Source organism: Bos javanicus, chromosome 13 (genome assembly GCF_032452875.1).
Source record: "Bos javanicus breed banteng chromosome 13, ARS-OSU_banteng_1.0, whole genome shotgun sequence".
In the NCBI taxonomy this organism is placed as follows: domain Eukaryota; kingdom Metazoa; phylum Chordata; class Mammalia; order Artiodactyla; family Bovidae; genus Bos; species Bos javanicus.
Genome location: NC_083880.1, coordinates 33,017,801 through 33,032,131, shown reverse-complemented (window position 1 = coordinate 33,032,131; position 14,331 = coordinate 33,017,801). Strand labels below are relative to the sequence as shown.

Below are 14,331 nucleotides of genomic sequence, written 5' to 3'. Positions count from 1 at the left end.
GGAGGCTTTTGGCATGGTGGAAAAGGGATGTTCCTGATATCTATTTCTTGTCTCATTGGCTCTAATTCCATCCACTTCTCCTTCCCCTATAGCATTTCACCACCAAAGAAGGAGAAAGTGCACCAGCGGCCTGAGTTTAGACCTTGTTAGCACAGAGAAGAGACCGTGAATTCTAGATACTATTATTAAACTCTCCCCAGATGCTTAAACTTGGGACATGAGCGACAAATGACACATGGTCAAGGTTAAACATTAAAAGGAAAAGTACAGGTTAAGTATAAAAAAAGGATCATCTACTCCAGTGGTTCTCGATTTCTGGGTCACAGAGCCCAGGGGAGCCTTGAGGTTATTCCAAGAAGCCTGTGACTTTTTTCTTCTTTAAAAAGATTATATTTATTTTGGAAAAGGTTGAGAGGCACTGATTTCATGTGTATGTTATATAATCATGGCTGTACACGTGCTATTTCATAGCAATGAGAAGAAGTGATATTTCAAGGTAAAAAAAAAATCATGCAGCTAGAAATTGCAGTTACTCTCCTTACTTCCTTAACATGCAGAAAATCTTTTGCTTCGAATGAGATGGCCATGCCTGGCACGGGAACATCGTCTTCGTGGGCTGCACTGTAGCTGACATTTGTCCGAACTGCAAATGCAACGGGCTTTGTCTAAAATGGAAAAAGGGGGGAAAAATAAAAAAAGAAACAAGTGTTCCTTCTCTTTCCCCCCTCAAAATACAAACATACACGGAATAACGGCTGTCACAGTTGTTGTTTTTCCTCGATTTGGTTCTTTATCACAAAACACCATCTTAGTATTTCCAACATGGGAAACCTTTGGGCACTCAGCCACATACACCCATTTCTTAACTAGAAAAAGGCCATTGTGCTTTATGAAAGCACTCCAAGCAATGAAAGTAAAGATGAACTACTGAAATATGTGTTTACAACATAAAAACTTGTAACAAATGGAAATCAGGAAACATACATGGGGTTGAAATGCCAAGTTCTTGTGTTTCAGTGAAAAAGACTTGGCCACTGCCGTATCTACCTCCAAATCTACTTTAATTAATAATAGAAGATGGAACTTCCCTAGTGCCCCAGTGGTTAAGAATCCATCTTCCAATGTAGGGGACTCTGGTTTGATCCCTGGTTGGGGAACTAAGATCCTACATGCCATAGGGCAACTAAGCCCTCATGCCACAACTAAGACCCAATGCAGCCAAAAATTTAAAAAAAAAATTTTTTTTTAATGACATAATTCCAAAACATACTATGTTTTGCATGAAGAAAGAACCAAGGAATATATCTTATAACTATTAAAAACTATATTCATGGCTGCTGGGTATCATGAAAGCAATGACTTTCTATTCTAATATTTGTCCTCCTTGAGTTTTCTCAGTCACTAAAGATGATAACATTTAATAAGTTATTTTTCATTATTTGATACTTTGCAAATTTACAGATACATTTTGTCCTCTATCAAGCAATACTTGCTTAATCACAAGGTTAAAAAAAAAAGGTAAACTCAGAAATAGTAAAAAGAGGTATTGCTCTAACTAGCACTGGGTTTCTTTCACAATGTGGGCAAGTGGATTTCTTCTGAGCTGTTTCTTCTTATTCAAAGAGCTCTTCATCAGGACTGCTCATGAAGGATGATGGGGAACTGGAATAGAAAGAACCCATCTTCACTTCTGAATTTTCCATAGTTAATCTGTTCTAGCTGACTACTGTCTGGGTGAGGACTGAGTTCAGAAGAGCCATGGTTACGCAGATTCATCCACAATACGCAGAAAGGAGGTCCAGGTCCTAGACAAAGGCACAGTAGACAGGAAGGGGGCTGAAAGGCATGGAATCCGATTCGTGACATCCATTATGAATTTTAATAACAGAAGAGGGCTGTTCCTCGTATGGAAATATGAATTTTAAAGAAGAACAGTAAAAGTTGCCTAATAGTTCTACCACTGAAACACAATCCTGTTTTTTTTTAATTATTTATTTTTACTGGGAGGACAACTGCTTTACAATGTTGTGTTGGTTTCTGCTGTACAACAGCTGGAATCAGCCATAGGTATACATATGTCCGCTCCCTCCTGAGCCTCCCTCTCTCCCCACCCACCCCTCTAGGTCATCGCAGAGCACTGAGCTGAGCTTCCTGTGCTAAACAGCAGCTTCTCACTAGCTAGCTATCTTACACATGGTAGCGTATATATGTCACTGTGTGACCATGTGAACGGTATTTCAGGGGAAAAATGGAAATATCATTTTAAATAATATATAAATTTGTTTCCCATAGCTATAACCATAATGTACCTAATTCATATCCAATTCTTAAAGTAATATAGTAGTTTTTCATGTGATACACTTCTTTTTACTCTACCATTTAAAAAATTACCTCGATAATTCAACCCCTTTTTCGATGTTTAGGTTTAGAGGTTTTTCCATTATGATAAATATTCTGCTTTGAAAAATCTTTGTACAAAAAGCCTCTTTCTATTTAGGATTCTCTCCTTGGGATAGATTCCCAGAGGTAGCATGAGTAAGCCATGAGTTATCAAGATCTTTTAAAATTCTATTCCAAACTACTGTCCAAATGGGCTCTGCCATTTTAAACTGCAATATATGTTGGTGCCCTTTTCCCTAAGATGCAGTCTTAATTAGACTCAGTTTTACTACTAGAAATAGGATTTTCTTGAGTATAATCAATCCACTATTGGAGAGAGTTTCTGATCCCTAAAATATAAATCCAAGATTTTTTTTTTTAATGACACGATCTCTCATCTCTCTCAGGGACTTCTTAAAAATTTCTTGGAGGATACAGAATTTAAGTGTAGTGTGTAAACACACACACACACACACACACAAAACACATATATTTAAACCACTGGAAGACCTAAATTTTAAATGTACAACTCTATATAGGATCCCATGAAAATCTCTTCTCTTTTTCCCAATGACCAACTTTTCAGACACTGGAGTGGTAGGAAGAGGGAACACTGAGAAAAGAAAAATAAAGAGGTGGTGAAGGTTAGCCTATAATAACCAGGACAACAGATGATGATTTTATGTTCTTAGATTAAGATTACAGTTCAGAGTGTGACTCCCCACCTGGCTCACCTCCTATGACCAACCATGCTTCCCTTAGATAAGGAGCTTTACACAGCAAGCCGTATAGGAGCCCAGCTGGCAGGTTCAGGGGGATGGATTGTGGGCAGTTCTGAGGCCTCAGGACTTGATTTTCCCCACAACCCAAAGAAGCTCCATTGGCATCTTGGAAGCCTGGCCCATGGAAGCCCCTAAACGCTGGTCAGAGATATGTTTTAAGTTTATAGCAGGAGCAATTATTATTTTTTCATAGTCTTCTAGAATCACTAGACCTAAGGCTGTCAGAAAATAATTATTGTTAAGTAGGAGATCATTAACTAAAAAATCTCTTTGGATCCAGCAATTCCACTTCTGGGCATATATCCAAAGAAAACAAAACAACTACGTCAAAGAGATATCTAGACTCTTAGGTTCATACCAGCATCATTTACAATAGTCAAGACATGGAAACATCCTAAGTGTCCACCAACAGATGAATGGATAATAGAGATGTGAGATATACATGCACACACGCAGGAGTACTATTCAGCCCTGAGAAAGAAGGAAATCCTGCCATTTGCAACAACACGGATGGACTTGAGAGCATTAGGCTAAGTGAAGTAAGAGAAAGATGGTCTGCTCTCACTTATACGTGGAAGCTCAAAAACAAAACAAAACCCCCTAATCTCTGGTCATGAAGTAGGAAAAACAAATTATCACAAATTTATGGCTTTCTTTTGAGCTTGCCTCCCAAACAATAACTTAATGAATTAAGAGTGAAGCTAATCCTTTTAATGGCTACAACAATGTTTACATACAGTTAATTAAAAATGTGCTAATGATGGAATATCTACTGTTAAAAAGCAAAATGAAATTCACTCAAATAAGAATAAAAATAGAATTCTGATAATGATTAATAGTAACTTGAATTTTCAGGCATCAATTTCTTCATTTCTTAATTTCTTAACGCATTTTATTAATGTAAATAGCAAATTATAGTTTTCCATTTTCATTCAGAGACCATTAATAGTTAATAACATATAAGGGAAATCCATAGTTTGTTTTCAAGTCTACAATGGATTTTTCTTAAATATGAAGGACTTCCAATTTGAAGTATTTTTAAAAGAAATTGAAAAGTGTAAAGAATTTAAATGACCTATTATAAAAGACTGCAGAAAAGAGAGCTTAAAATTTTAATGAGTTTCTGATCCATTTTCCTGTACATAATAATTTCCTATAAAACTTGCTATGCTTTTCTATGATTTTAAATGACTCAAGTAGGACTATAACCATTGAGTCTTAAAATGGAATTACTCAGACAAAGATATGGTGAGGTACTTTCAGAAACAAGATCAGAGCTTTCTGCTTTATTAATACTTACCTATCACTGATCTTTTAAAAAATCTTTGGTAGTTTATTATAAAGTATCAAGGGTAGTCTGAGAATTCTTTAATAGCAAACCAAAGCAAACCACAGTGATAAAAAGAATGTAACAACCATTTATGTATCCTGATAACTGAACACTGAATCAGACTGAATAAGCAAATAATCACAGATTTGTCATAAAATAAAATTTACATATGTAGTTAACTGATTTGAGAAATTCAAATTTCCTGTCTCAAATGGGTTAATTTAATGAATATTTATTAAGTACATGCTTACTATCACACGTTCTTACCCTCACAAAGTTTAACCTATATTCCAGTAGAGGAGATATCATAAGCAAGATAGTTGATGATTTCAAATAAGGAATAAAGTAAAACAAAGTTATATGAATAGAGTGGCCATGAGCAGAAGATGGACTGGCAGTGTGAAATGAGGTATTTAGGGAAAGCCTCTTTTGAGTTTTCAATTATCTCTTTATCCACCCACCCACGCATCTATCCATCCACCCACCCACCTATCTGTTCATCCATCCATCCATCATTTATGTGCCAGGCACTGTTTTGGACAGTTGGATTACATCAATGACCAACAGAAACTAAGATTCCCTGCCCTCTAAGGGCTTACATTCCAGAGGGGGAGAGGCAGGTTATAAATAATAGACATAATAATCAAATAAAGTATATAACATGTTAGAGACAAATTCTGTGGAAAACATGGTAGGGAAAGCCAGGGTGTCAGGTGACGGGGCAGGGACAATTTTCCATGGTAGTATACGTAGCCTGCCTTGAAGAGGTAACGTTTGGACAGAAGCATGAAGAGGTAAGAGAATGCAGGTGCCTGAACTCCAGGCAGAGGGAAGAGCCAGTGCAGAGGCCCTAACGTGGGAGCAGGTCAGAGGAGCTCGGACAGGACAAGGAGCTCAGAGTGGCTGAGTGGAGGGGACCAGGGAAGCTAACAAAAGATGAAGTCAGAGCTCTCAGGTGATACCTGACTGTGTAGCTCAGAGTCAAGACGCGTGGCTTTTATTTTAAGTGAGATGAAAATCACTGGAGGGTTGTCAGCAGAGGAGTGATGTGGTCTGACATGTTAAAAGGACTGTGATGGCTACTGAACTGAAAAGAAGATTTTGGGGACTTTGAAGTAAAAACAGGGGAATCAGTTGGAGATGCTCACAGTAACTCACGTGGAGAGATGGTGGTGGTTAAATCAGAGCAGCAGCAATAGAAATGGTAAAAAAAAAAAAAAAAGTCCAATTCTGGATATGTTTTCAAAGTAGAATCAACTAAATCTGCTGATAGCTTTGATAAGGCTGAGAAAGAGCCAACAGTGATGCCAAAGGCTTTGGGTCTGAGCTATGAGAAGGATAATGTACTCATCAGGTGATACGCAGGGGAGAGGGCTAAGTGCACAGGAGGCAAAAATAAAAAAGTTTACATTTCCTTTAAATTGAAGTATAGTTGACTCACAACATTATATCAGTTTCAAGTGTGCAATTAGTGATTCAATATTTTTATAGATTATACCGAAGTTTTACATGTTTTGAATGTGTAAAGCTTGAGATGATATGAAACATCCAAGTAGAATTTGGAAGAGGGCTCAAGGTCTGAAAGTTTGACAGAAAGATCTGGGCTAAAGATACAAGGTGGCAGGGGCTTCTCTGTCGGTCCAGTCATTAAGAGTCTGTGTGTCCACTAAAAGGAGCGTGAGTTCAAGCCATGCTCAGGGAACTAAGATCCTCCATGTCTTGTAGCATGGTCAAAAGAAAAAAAATAGATATAAGTTGGTAAGTCTGGATGACAGTGCCAAGGAAATCAACATATGTGAGGGCACTCCAGCTACAAAAGTGCCTCAGCTTCCAAAGAGTGGAGAACAACTGCAAAGTGGAGAATGACTCCTGGTTTCCAGGAGGTGAGTGTCTCGAGGAGCAGGAAGTGGTCAACTGCATCAGATACTGCTCATCAGTCAGATACGGAAGGCTGGCACCGCCACGTGGATTCACAACCTGGAGGTCGTTGTTGACAAGAGCCCACTCAGCTGCTTGCTGGAGATAAAGTCATACTGGAGTTAAAAGAGATTAAAAGGAAAGGAACTGGATACAGTAAGTATAGACAATTCTTTTAAGGACTTTTTCAACAAAGGGAAGAAACAAATGGGGTGACTGGTGGTAGGAAAAGTGAGTCAAGTTGGTTTTTTTTTCATTTAAAGTAGGAGAAATAACAAATATCAATACTGATGGGAATGAGTCAGTAGAGAGGGAGAAAAAAAATGTGACGATCTATGAACCAGAGGACAGAAGTGCTAGAACGCTGTTTTCGCTTTGGCAGAGGAGGCAGTGAGATCCAGTGTGTAAGTGGAGGACGGGCCCCTGACAGAGGCAAGGAGGCAGCATGAACAAGGGCAAATTCTGGCCACAGAGGTGATGCGATGTCCTCCTCTAATTGTTTCCCTTTCCCAGTGGAACAGGAAGGTGGGAGTAAAGACAGGGCAGAAGGTATTGGAGGTTTTAGAAGAGAAGAAAAAACTCAGTGAAGGAATCCAGAGTGTGGAAGACTAAACGAACAAGGGCAGTAACTACGGTGGGACCGCCAAGCAGGACTAAAGCCCACTTGAGAGTCAAGGTCAGGGATTTATAGGAAGCTGGCCATGCCATGTGGGAATGGCATGAGCATCATCACAGAGACAACAGATTTAAAACCACTGTCCCTCAGTTTTAAAAGACCATGGCCTTAATGACCTACTGCATAGCACAGAGAACTCTGCTCTATGTTATGTGGCAGCCTGGATGGGAGGGGAGTTTGGGGGAGACAAGACACGTGTATATGTATGGCCGAGTCCCTGTACTGTCCCCCTGAAACTATCACAACACTGTTAACTGGCTATACTCCAATATAAAATAAAAAGTTAAAAAAAGATAGTGGCCTTAAAACTACCATTCCCCATCTTGTTTTGAATTTTCTACAGCAATTTCATAGATGTGTCTATTACAGTATATATACAAATAAAGTTTATATATTCAGGAACATTTTAACCTACTTTCCTGAGATGATCTTTCAACTAGGTTATAACCCTTTTCAAGCAAATGATTTATATTCCTATTTATTTTTTATGCCAGCCTCCAAGCCTTTACCAAAGTGCTAGGTATACATTAATAATGGTTAAAGGACTGAACTAAAGGATTGATTCCTTTCTGTTAGAGGAATCAATCATCAGGAGCTTATCCAGCACCTACTCAAGGCAAAGTTCTGTTACCATGGTTCCAGGGCCCACAAAAATTGAATGGATGAATCATTATGGAACTAAGGTTGGTCTCATTAGGATTTTGTTTTATATGATTAATATGCATATATGTAAGTGCAAGTGTACATATATATTTATGAAATTGAAAATAGCTATATTAACTAAGAATCAAGCAAAGAAGCAAATGTTTAAAACAAAATTTGAAATAGTATCTCCTTAAACACCACTGAAATGAGTTACAATCCTGATATAAGTTAAATTTATTTATAAAGCAAAAGATAAGGAATATCTGATTTTTCCCTTTTTCATAGATGATTAAAAAGTAGATAAGCTCTTGCAAACGTGTTTTGGGGAGTGAATAATGGTAATCCTTAAAATATTATATTCACCTTAAAAAACTGAATTGAAATACATTATTTCTGAATTCTGAAATCAGGCAGTACTCAAAGTTACAAAATCAATGTGCATGGTGAAGATCAGAATAATAATGATACACAGATCTACCTTTCTAAGTAGGAAGACATATAGCACCTTTCCCATTTGTTTATCAGAGAGCTCATCACTTTGGATCTGAGGTCATATAAAAGATTAATTACCAGTCACCAGGAAAAGCAACCATCCAATAGATAAACTTACCAAAGGAGAAAGTGAAAGTGAAGTTGCTCAGTCGTGTCTGACTCTCTGCGACCCCATGGACTGTAGCCTACCACGCTCCTCCATCCATGGGATTTTCCAGGCAAGAGTACTGGAGCGGGTTGCTATTTCCTTCTCCAGGGGATCTTCCCAACCCAGGGATCAAACCTGGGTCTGCTGCATTGTAGGCAGAAACTTTACCATCTGAGCTACCAGGGAAGTCATCAAAGGAGAAATTCTATACAAAGGAGATAATATCTGCAATTTTGGTGCAGTCTGCCATCATTCAGTATTAGTAAAGCCTTCTCTGGACTTCCCTGGTAGAGCAGTAGGTAAGAATTCACCTGCCAATGCAGAAGACACGGTCCGGGATGATTCCATAGGCCACGGGGCAACTAAGAGTCATGCCACAACTACTGAGCCAGTGCTCTAGAGCTGGGGAGCCACAGCTACTGAGCCCACGCACCACAACTACTGAAGCTTGCACGCCCTTTCGTCTGTGATCTGTAAAAAGACAAGCTACAACCATGAGAAGCCCAGGCACCGCAACTAGAGAGTAGCTCCCGCCCATCCCCCAGAGAAAAACCTGCGTGCGGCAATGAAGACCCAGGGCAGCCGTGAAAATAAAACTCCGCTTTCAATAACAGTGTACTGGCTTCATTTTCCCTGTGGAGCTGTCTCTCCCGAGAATGGCATCTTCAAAAGGCACTGCAGCTCCTCCAGGTCACTGGGGAAGAAACCAATATGGCGACAAAGTGCTGCACTTTATTTATTCTGGGTTATAAAATAGCTGTCTCCCGGCCTGAGAAGAAAGGTGAAGTCGTTTTCAATTAAGTCAGCCTCTTAAGAAGAACAGAACTGTCTGTATTCAATTTTACTATTGATTAGTCTTACCAAGCAGGAGAACTGTAGTTCTTAAGTTATTTAGAATCTCATGGTATAAATCCAGGAGCAAGCAAGTTTTATTTTAGGCATGTTGTACCAAAAAAAAAAAAAAAAAGAAGAAGAAGAAGGAAAAACTAAAATGCCTCAGTTTGTTTTTTCTTCAGTTGTTATGGACTCAGTGTTTGCTTAGAGATGGTCATAAGGGTGTGGCCCTAATCCGATGGGATTGCTATCCTTAGAGGAGAAAGAGGAGACCCCAGAGGCCTCAGAGAAAAGGCCATGTGAAGACACAGGGAGAAGATGGCCACCTACAAGCCAAAGTGAGAGGCCTCACCAGAAACAGTCTGTGATCAGAATTCTGAGAATACCCATTTCTGCTGTTGAAGCCATGCAGACAATGCCATTTTGTTATGGGAGCCCAAGAAGACTAAACAGCTGCCTTAAGCAAATCAATATGGGGGGTCTATATTGCTAATGAAAAACATAAGTTTAATCTACATTATTCTGATATCAAAGTCATTTGCAACCAAAGATTACTTTGTTATCCAAAATTCCTATATACTTTTCAGAGAAAATCAGGAAAATGTCAAGTCAATCAAAATTCACTCCTTGGGACTTGCCTTGTGGTCCAGTGAAGAATATGCCTTGCAATACAGGGTACGTGGGTCCAATCCCTGGTCGGGGAACAGAGATCCCACATGCCATGGAGCAACTAAGCCCATGCACCACAACTACTGAGTCTGTGTGTCACAACTTGAGAGTCTGTGCCCCACAAGGAAAGATCCTGCATGATGCCACGAAGATTCCATGTGCTGCAACTAAGACCCAGACCAGCCAAATAGATAAACACTAAAAAAAAAATTCACTCCTTTTTTTCTAACACATTTTAGCATCTATTTTGTTTAAAATCCAACACTGCAAACCTCACAGGGCAGGATGCTACAGGATACAGGGTTCCTTCCTTAAGCCCATTGAGATCCTAGCCAGGAAACTTGTGTCTACAGCAGACCCAGCAGCTTCAGCTAAGGCAGCTGATAAGAGGCTGGGTTCAAACATACCTGTTGACTCTCTTTAGCTCTTGGTTGGCTACATTTTTGGTACAGCTGCTACCTCCAACTCCCGAATAACAATCTGACATTTCCATTCATTCTCTTTGCTTACCTGTTAAAATTTCACCCGTGTGGCTGTCCCAATTTTTAGTTGGTTTTCCCTAATTTATACTATTTCTATTTTTCTGAAAGAGTAAAAACTTAAAAAACAAAATAAAAAGTGTGGTGGTGGAAGACCATCTCGACAGGGACTGGGCATAATGCTCTATGAAACACCTCCCTCCATAATGGGCAGCTCAGAATCATCCAGAATCTCCAAGTGTTTTTTTTTTTTACATGTCGCCACCATGGTTCTCCTTACTATTTTTATTCCACGACAAGGAAAGGACTGAAAGAATTAAGAGGAATCAACAGGGGTATCCCTTCCAAACTACTGCTTTGCATTTAAAACTGTTATAAAAATGTCTATTCTGCACTGATTTAGAAAATTATACACTACAAAGAATACCCCAGGGAGCATTCTAAACAAGTGCAAAGAAAGCCTTTACAAAGTACAGGCTGACAAATAGGGAGAGACACATTATATTTTGTTTTAATTCTGTAATCTTCACTTTCTTCTTCCCTCCAACAGCTGTGATTTCAGTTAAGGCCACACAGTTCCAGGGATCCAAACTTAGGCAAGTCTGTTGTGTACTGACTTTGTTATTGTTTATTTCACACTGAGTGTTCTGTTTTTCTTCAATAGAAAAAAAAAAAAGAAAACAACCTTCAAAAAACCAGAGCAGAGTATCTCCAGGACCAAAACCAAATGTTTTGGCAGGGAATGAATCAGTGCAGAGAGCTGTGGGTGGCAAGATCTGAACATGAGACCGTTTCTGGTCACTCTCTGGACACTTTAAAAATGAATGTTGCTACCCGTACTTATTGGTGTAAGATTTTCCCAAGGTTTGTGACTAACTAGCACTGTGCCGGAGAGGGTAGAACAGCATCCTGAAGGGATCCAAATTGAAAGAAGGCAGAAAGCAGCTTAAAGGGTGAATATTCTCCTAATCATGACAAACGCTGAATATTAACTGGGTTGTATTTTTAGATGCAAAGTTATAATTTGAACACCTACCATTAAACTCTGACAATATCTATGTTACAAGATAAACTGAGGCATATAAAAATTTCCAAGGTTTTAAAATTATTTACTTATTTTTGCCTCGCTGTGCACCACGTGGGATCTTAGTTTTGCCGATCATGAATTGAATCCACATCCCCTGCAGTGGAAATGCAGAGTCTTAACCACCAGATCACCAGGGAAATTCCTCAAAGCTTTATTCGAGCAAACATCGAAACAGATCAGGTAGCACCAAACCAAAAGTGTTGAGGGGCATTCCAACCAACAGGAGCTAGGCGTTCATAGAGAAAATACAGCAGCAAAACAAGGAAATCATGTGATTGGCTACAGCTTTAGTGGTTGTCTTGTTTGGGAAAACCCAGTTGGCTGTTTGTGATTGATTGTACTTAAATTTTATTTTCTGGGTGAGCATGCAGTTAGAAGTACAAGGCTCTGGCTTAGGTGTGCTTACCGAGGTTATCAAGTCATTAGAGACACCCGCCTAATGGCCTCCTGGTTTAATTACTTTAACACTTGTAGTTACTCTAAAGATTGTTGGTAAAGGCATCTCAAAGATCTGCTCAAGACATTTTCAGTCAAGTCGGGGATATATCCAACTTCCCCATGACTTTCTGTGAGTCAAGGTTTCAGAGAAAGCAGATGGTTTCTGGTACAAATAATGTATTAACTGTGACTTACTTGAGCATATCCGTGGCAACAGAAAGATATGGCTTAGCTTGGTAAACAGACTTATTTTCTCAAATATTATTAGACCACAATAACTAAGAAATGCTTAATTCATTGTGTACTTACTACATAGAAACAAGTGAGTTTAAAAGTCTTTTAATCTCCATAAAAATCTTACACTCGTGAGTCTAATCAGTAAGGATCCAGGATTCAAATCAAGGTATTTTGGGGCTACAAAAGCAGATGTTCTTATAGACACTGTGTTGTTATCAAGACAGACTACAGCCTCTTCTGTAACACCTTCATTTATTTCTACTCATTCTTAAATTTTCCCACAATTCCTATTACATGTCGTAATATCCCATGACAATACTGTACAGCTGACTTATTTCATAACTTCTCATAAAGTTTCACTTACTCATATTTGCACCTACTTTTCAAATAATTTAAATTCAGTGTTCCTTCATTATAGCTTTTACACTTGTTTATAGTTTTTCATGGAAATTCTTATCCCCCACCAAATATACCAACTGAATTGTTCCTTTAAAAAATTGTTACTGCAAAATAGTGAATCAGAGAAAGAAAAGGTCATCTATAATTCAATCGCTTAACACTTTAGAGATGATACACAAGCTTTTTAGAAAACAAAAATACTAGTACGTCTCGAGTAGTCCCTTTGATTCGGGCACTCTTCCCACTCAGGAAGGCTCCACCCTCATGACCTTATCACCTCCCAAAGGCCTGCCTCTTAATAACTTCACTCGGCGGGGCTAGGATTTCAACATATAAATTTGGGGTCAGAGGACAAAAACAGTCTATTGCACACATCTAAAGTATTGGGCTTCCTTTGTGGCTCAGCTGGTAAAGAATCTGCCTGCAATGTGGGAGACCTGGGTTCGATCCCTGGGTTAGGAAGATCCCCTGGAGAAGGGAAAGGCTACCCACTCCAATATTCTGCCTGGAGAATTCCTTGGACTGTATAGTCCATGGGGTCACAAGGAGTCAGACACAACTGAACGTCTTTCACATGACGACATGAAAGTATTCTCTCCTGGGAGTAGAGTTTGGGGAGAATGAATATATATACGGCTGGGTCCCTTTGCTCTCCACCTAAAACTATCACAACATTGCTAATCAGCTATACTCCAATATAAAATAAAAAGTTTAAAAAATTTAAAATAAACAAGTAAAAAAATATTCTATCCTTAATTATTTCTTTACATACATTTTTTAGATCAAAGGGCATTTATATCTGCAAAGATTTGATACATATTAACAAATTTTCCTCCAGAAGGATGTGCTAATTCTCTTGTCCACCAACAGGGTATAAGATTACTGATTGTCTCTTAACCCTGACCATAGATCCTAAGCTCTAGGAATCTAGATGATATTGCTCAGTTACTTCAGTTGTGTCTGACTCTTTGTGACCCCAAGGACTGTAGCCCACCAGACTTCTCTGTCCATGGAATTTCCCAGGCAAGAATACTGGAATGGGTTTCCATGCCCTCCTCCAGGGGATCTTCCTGATCCCAGGGACTGAACTTGTGTCTTCTGCACTGCAGGCAGATTCTTTACTGCTGAGCCACTGGGAAAGCCCTCTAGATGATATGCTAGTGATATAAAAATTCTGAATTCTGTTATCTGCAGCTAAGCTGGGCTTCCCTGGTAGCTTGGCTGGTAAAGAATCCACCTGCAATGCAGGAGACCCCAGTTCGATTCCTGGGTTAGGAAGATCCACTGGAGAAGGGATAGGTATTCTTGAGAATATTCCAGTATTCTTGAGTTTCCCTGGTGGCTCAGCTGGTAAAGAATCTGCCTGCAATGTGGGAGACTTGGGTTCGATCCATGGGTCGGGAAGACCCCCTGGAGAAGGGAATGTCTACCCCCTCCAGTATTCTGGCCTAGAGAACTCCAGGGACTGTATAATCCATGGGGTCGCAGAGAGTCAGCTACTTACATTTAGTAGAATTAGCTCACTAATCAAATTGTTTCCTCTTTAATTGATTGTATAGTTATTGAGTTCTTCTGAATGCAATATGTCCTCTTTATGGGAGCTCAAGAGAGAAAGTTTTTGCTCTATGAAGTTGATACCCTAGCAGGAGAGAAATAGTGAAGCAGTAATATTATTCATGGCACTTGTGATGTTTTAGAAAGGAGTTGCATTATATGTGATGGTGCATACCGCAGTCAGTGTTTAAACAGAAGGACTTATTCTAGAGAGTCAAGGAGAATCAGCCTTTCAGTAATCAGATTGGTAACAAAAAGAGAAAAA

The 14,331-nt window shown here is 39.2% G+C and overlaps 1 protein-coding gene across 9 annotated transcripts in view; it reads right to left on the bottom strand.

The window, feature by feature from the left end:
• CACNB2 (calcium voltage-gated channel auxiliary subunit beta 2) overlaps window positions 1–14,331 on the bottom strand; it is a 424,474-nt gene that overhangs the window by 43,399 nt on the left and 366,744 nt on the right. For all 9 annotated transcript variants that reach the window (XM_061436168.1, XM_061436175.1, XM_061436167.1 and 6 more), the window contains one exon: window positions 543–665. In XM_061436168.1, coding sequence (XP_061292152.1) covers window positions 543–665 — 123 coding nt within the window. The remainder of the gene's footprint in view (window positions 1–542; window positions 666–14,331) is intronic.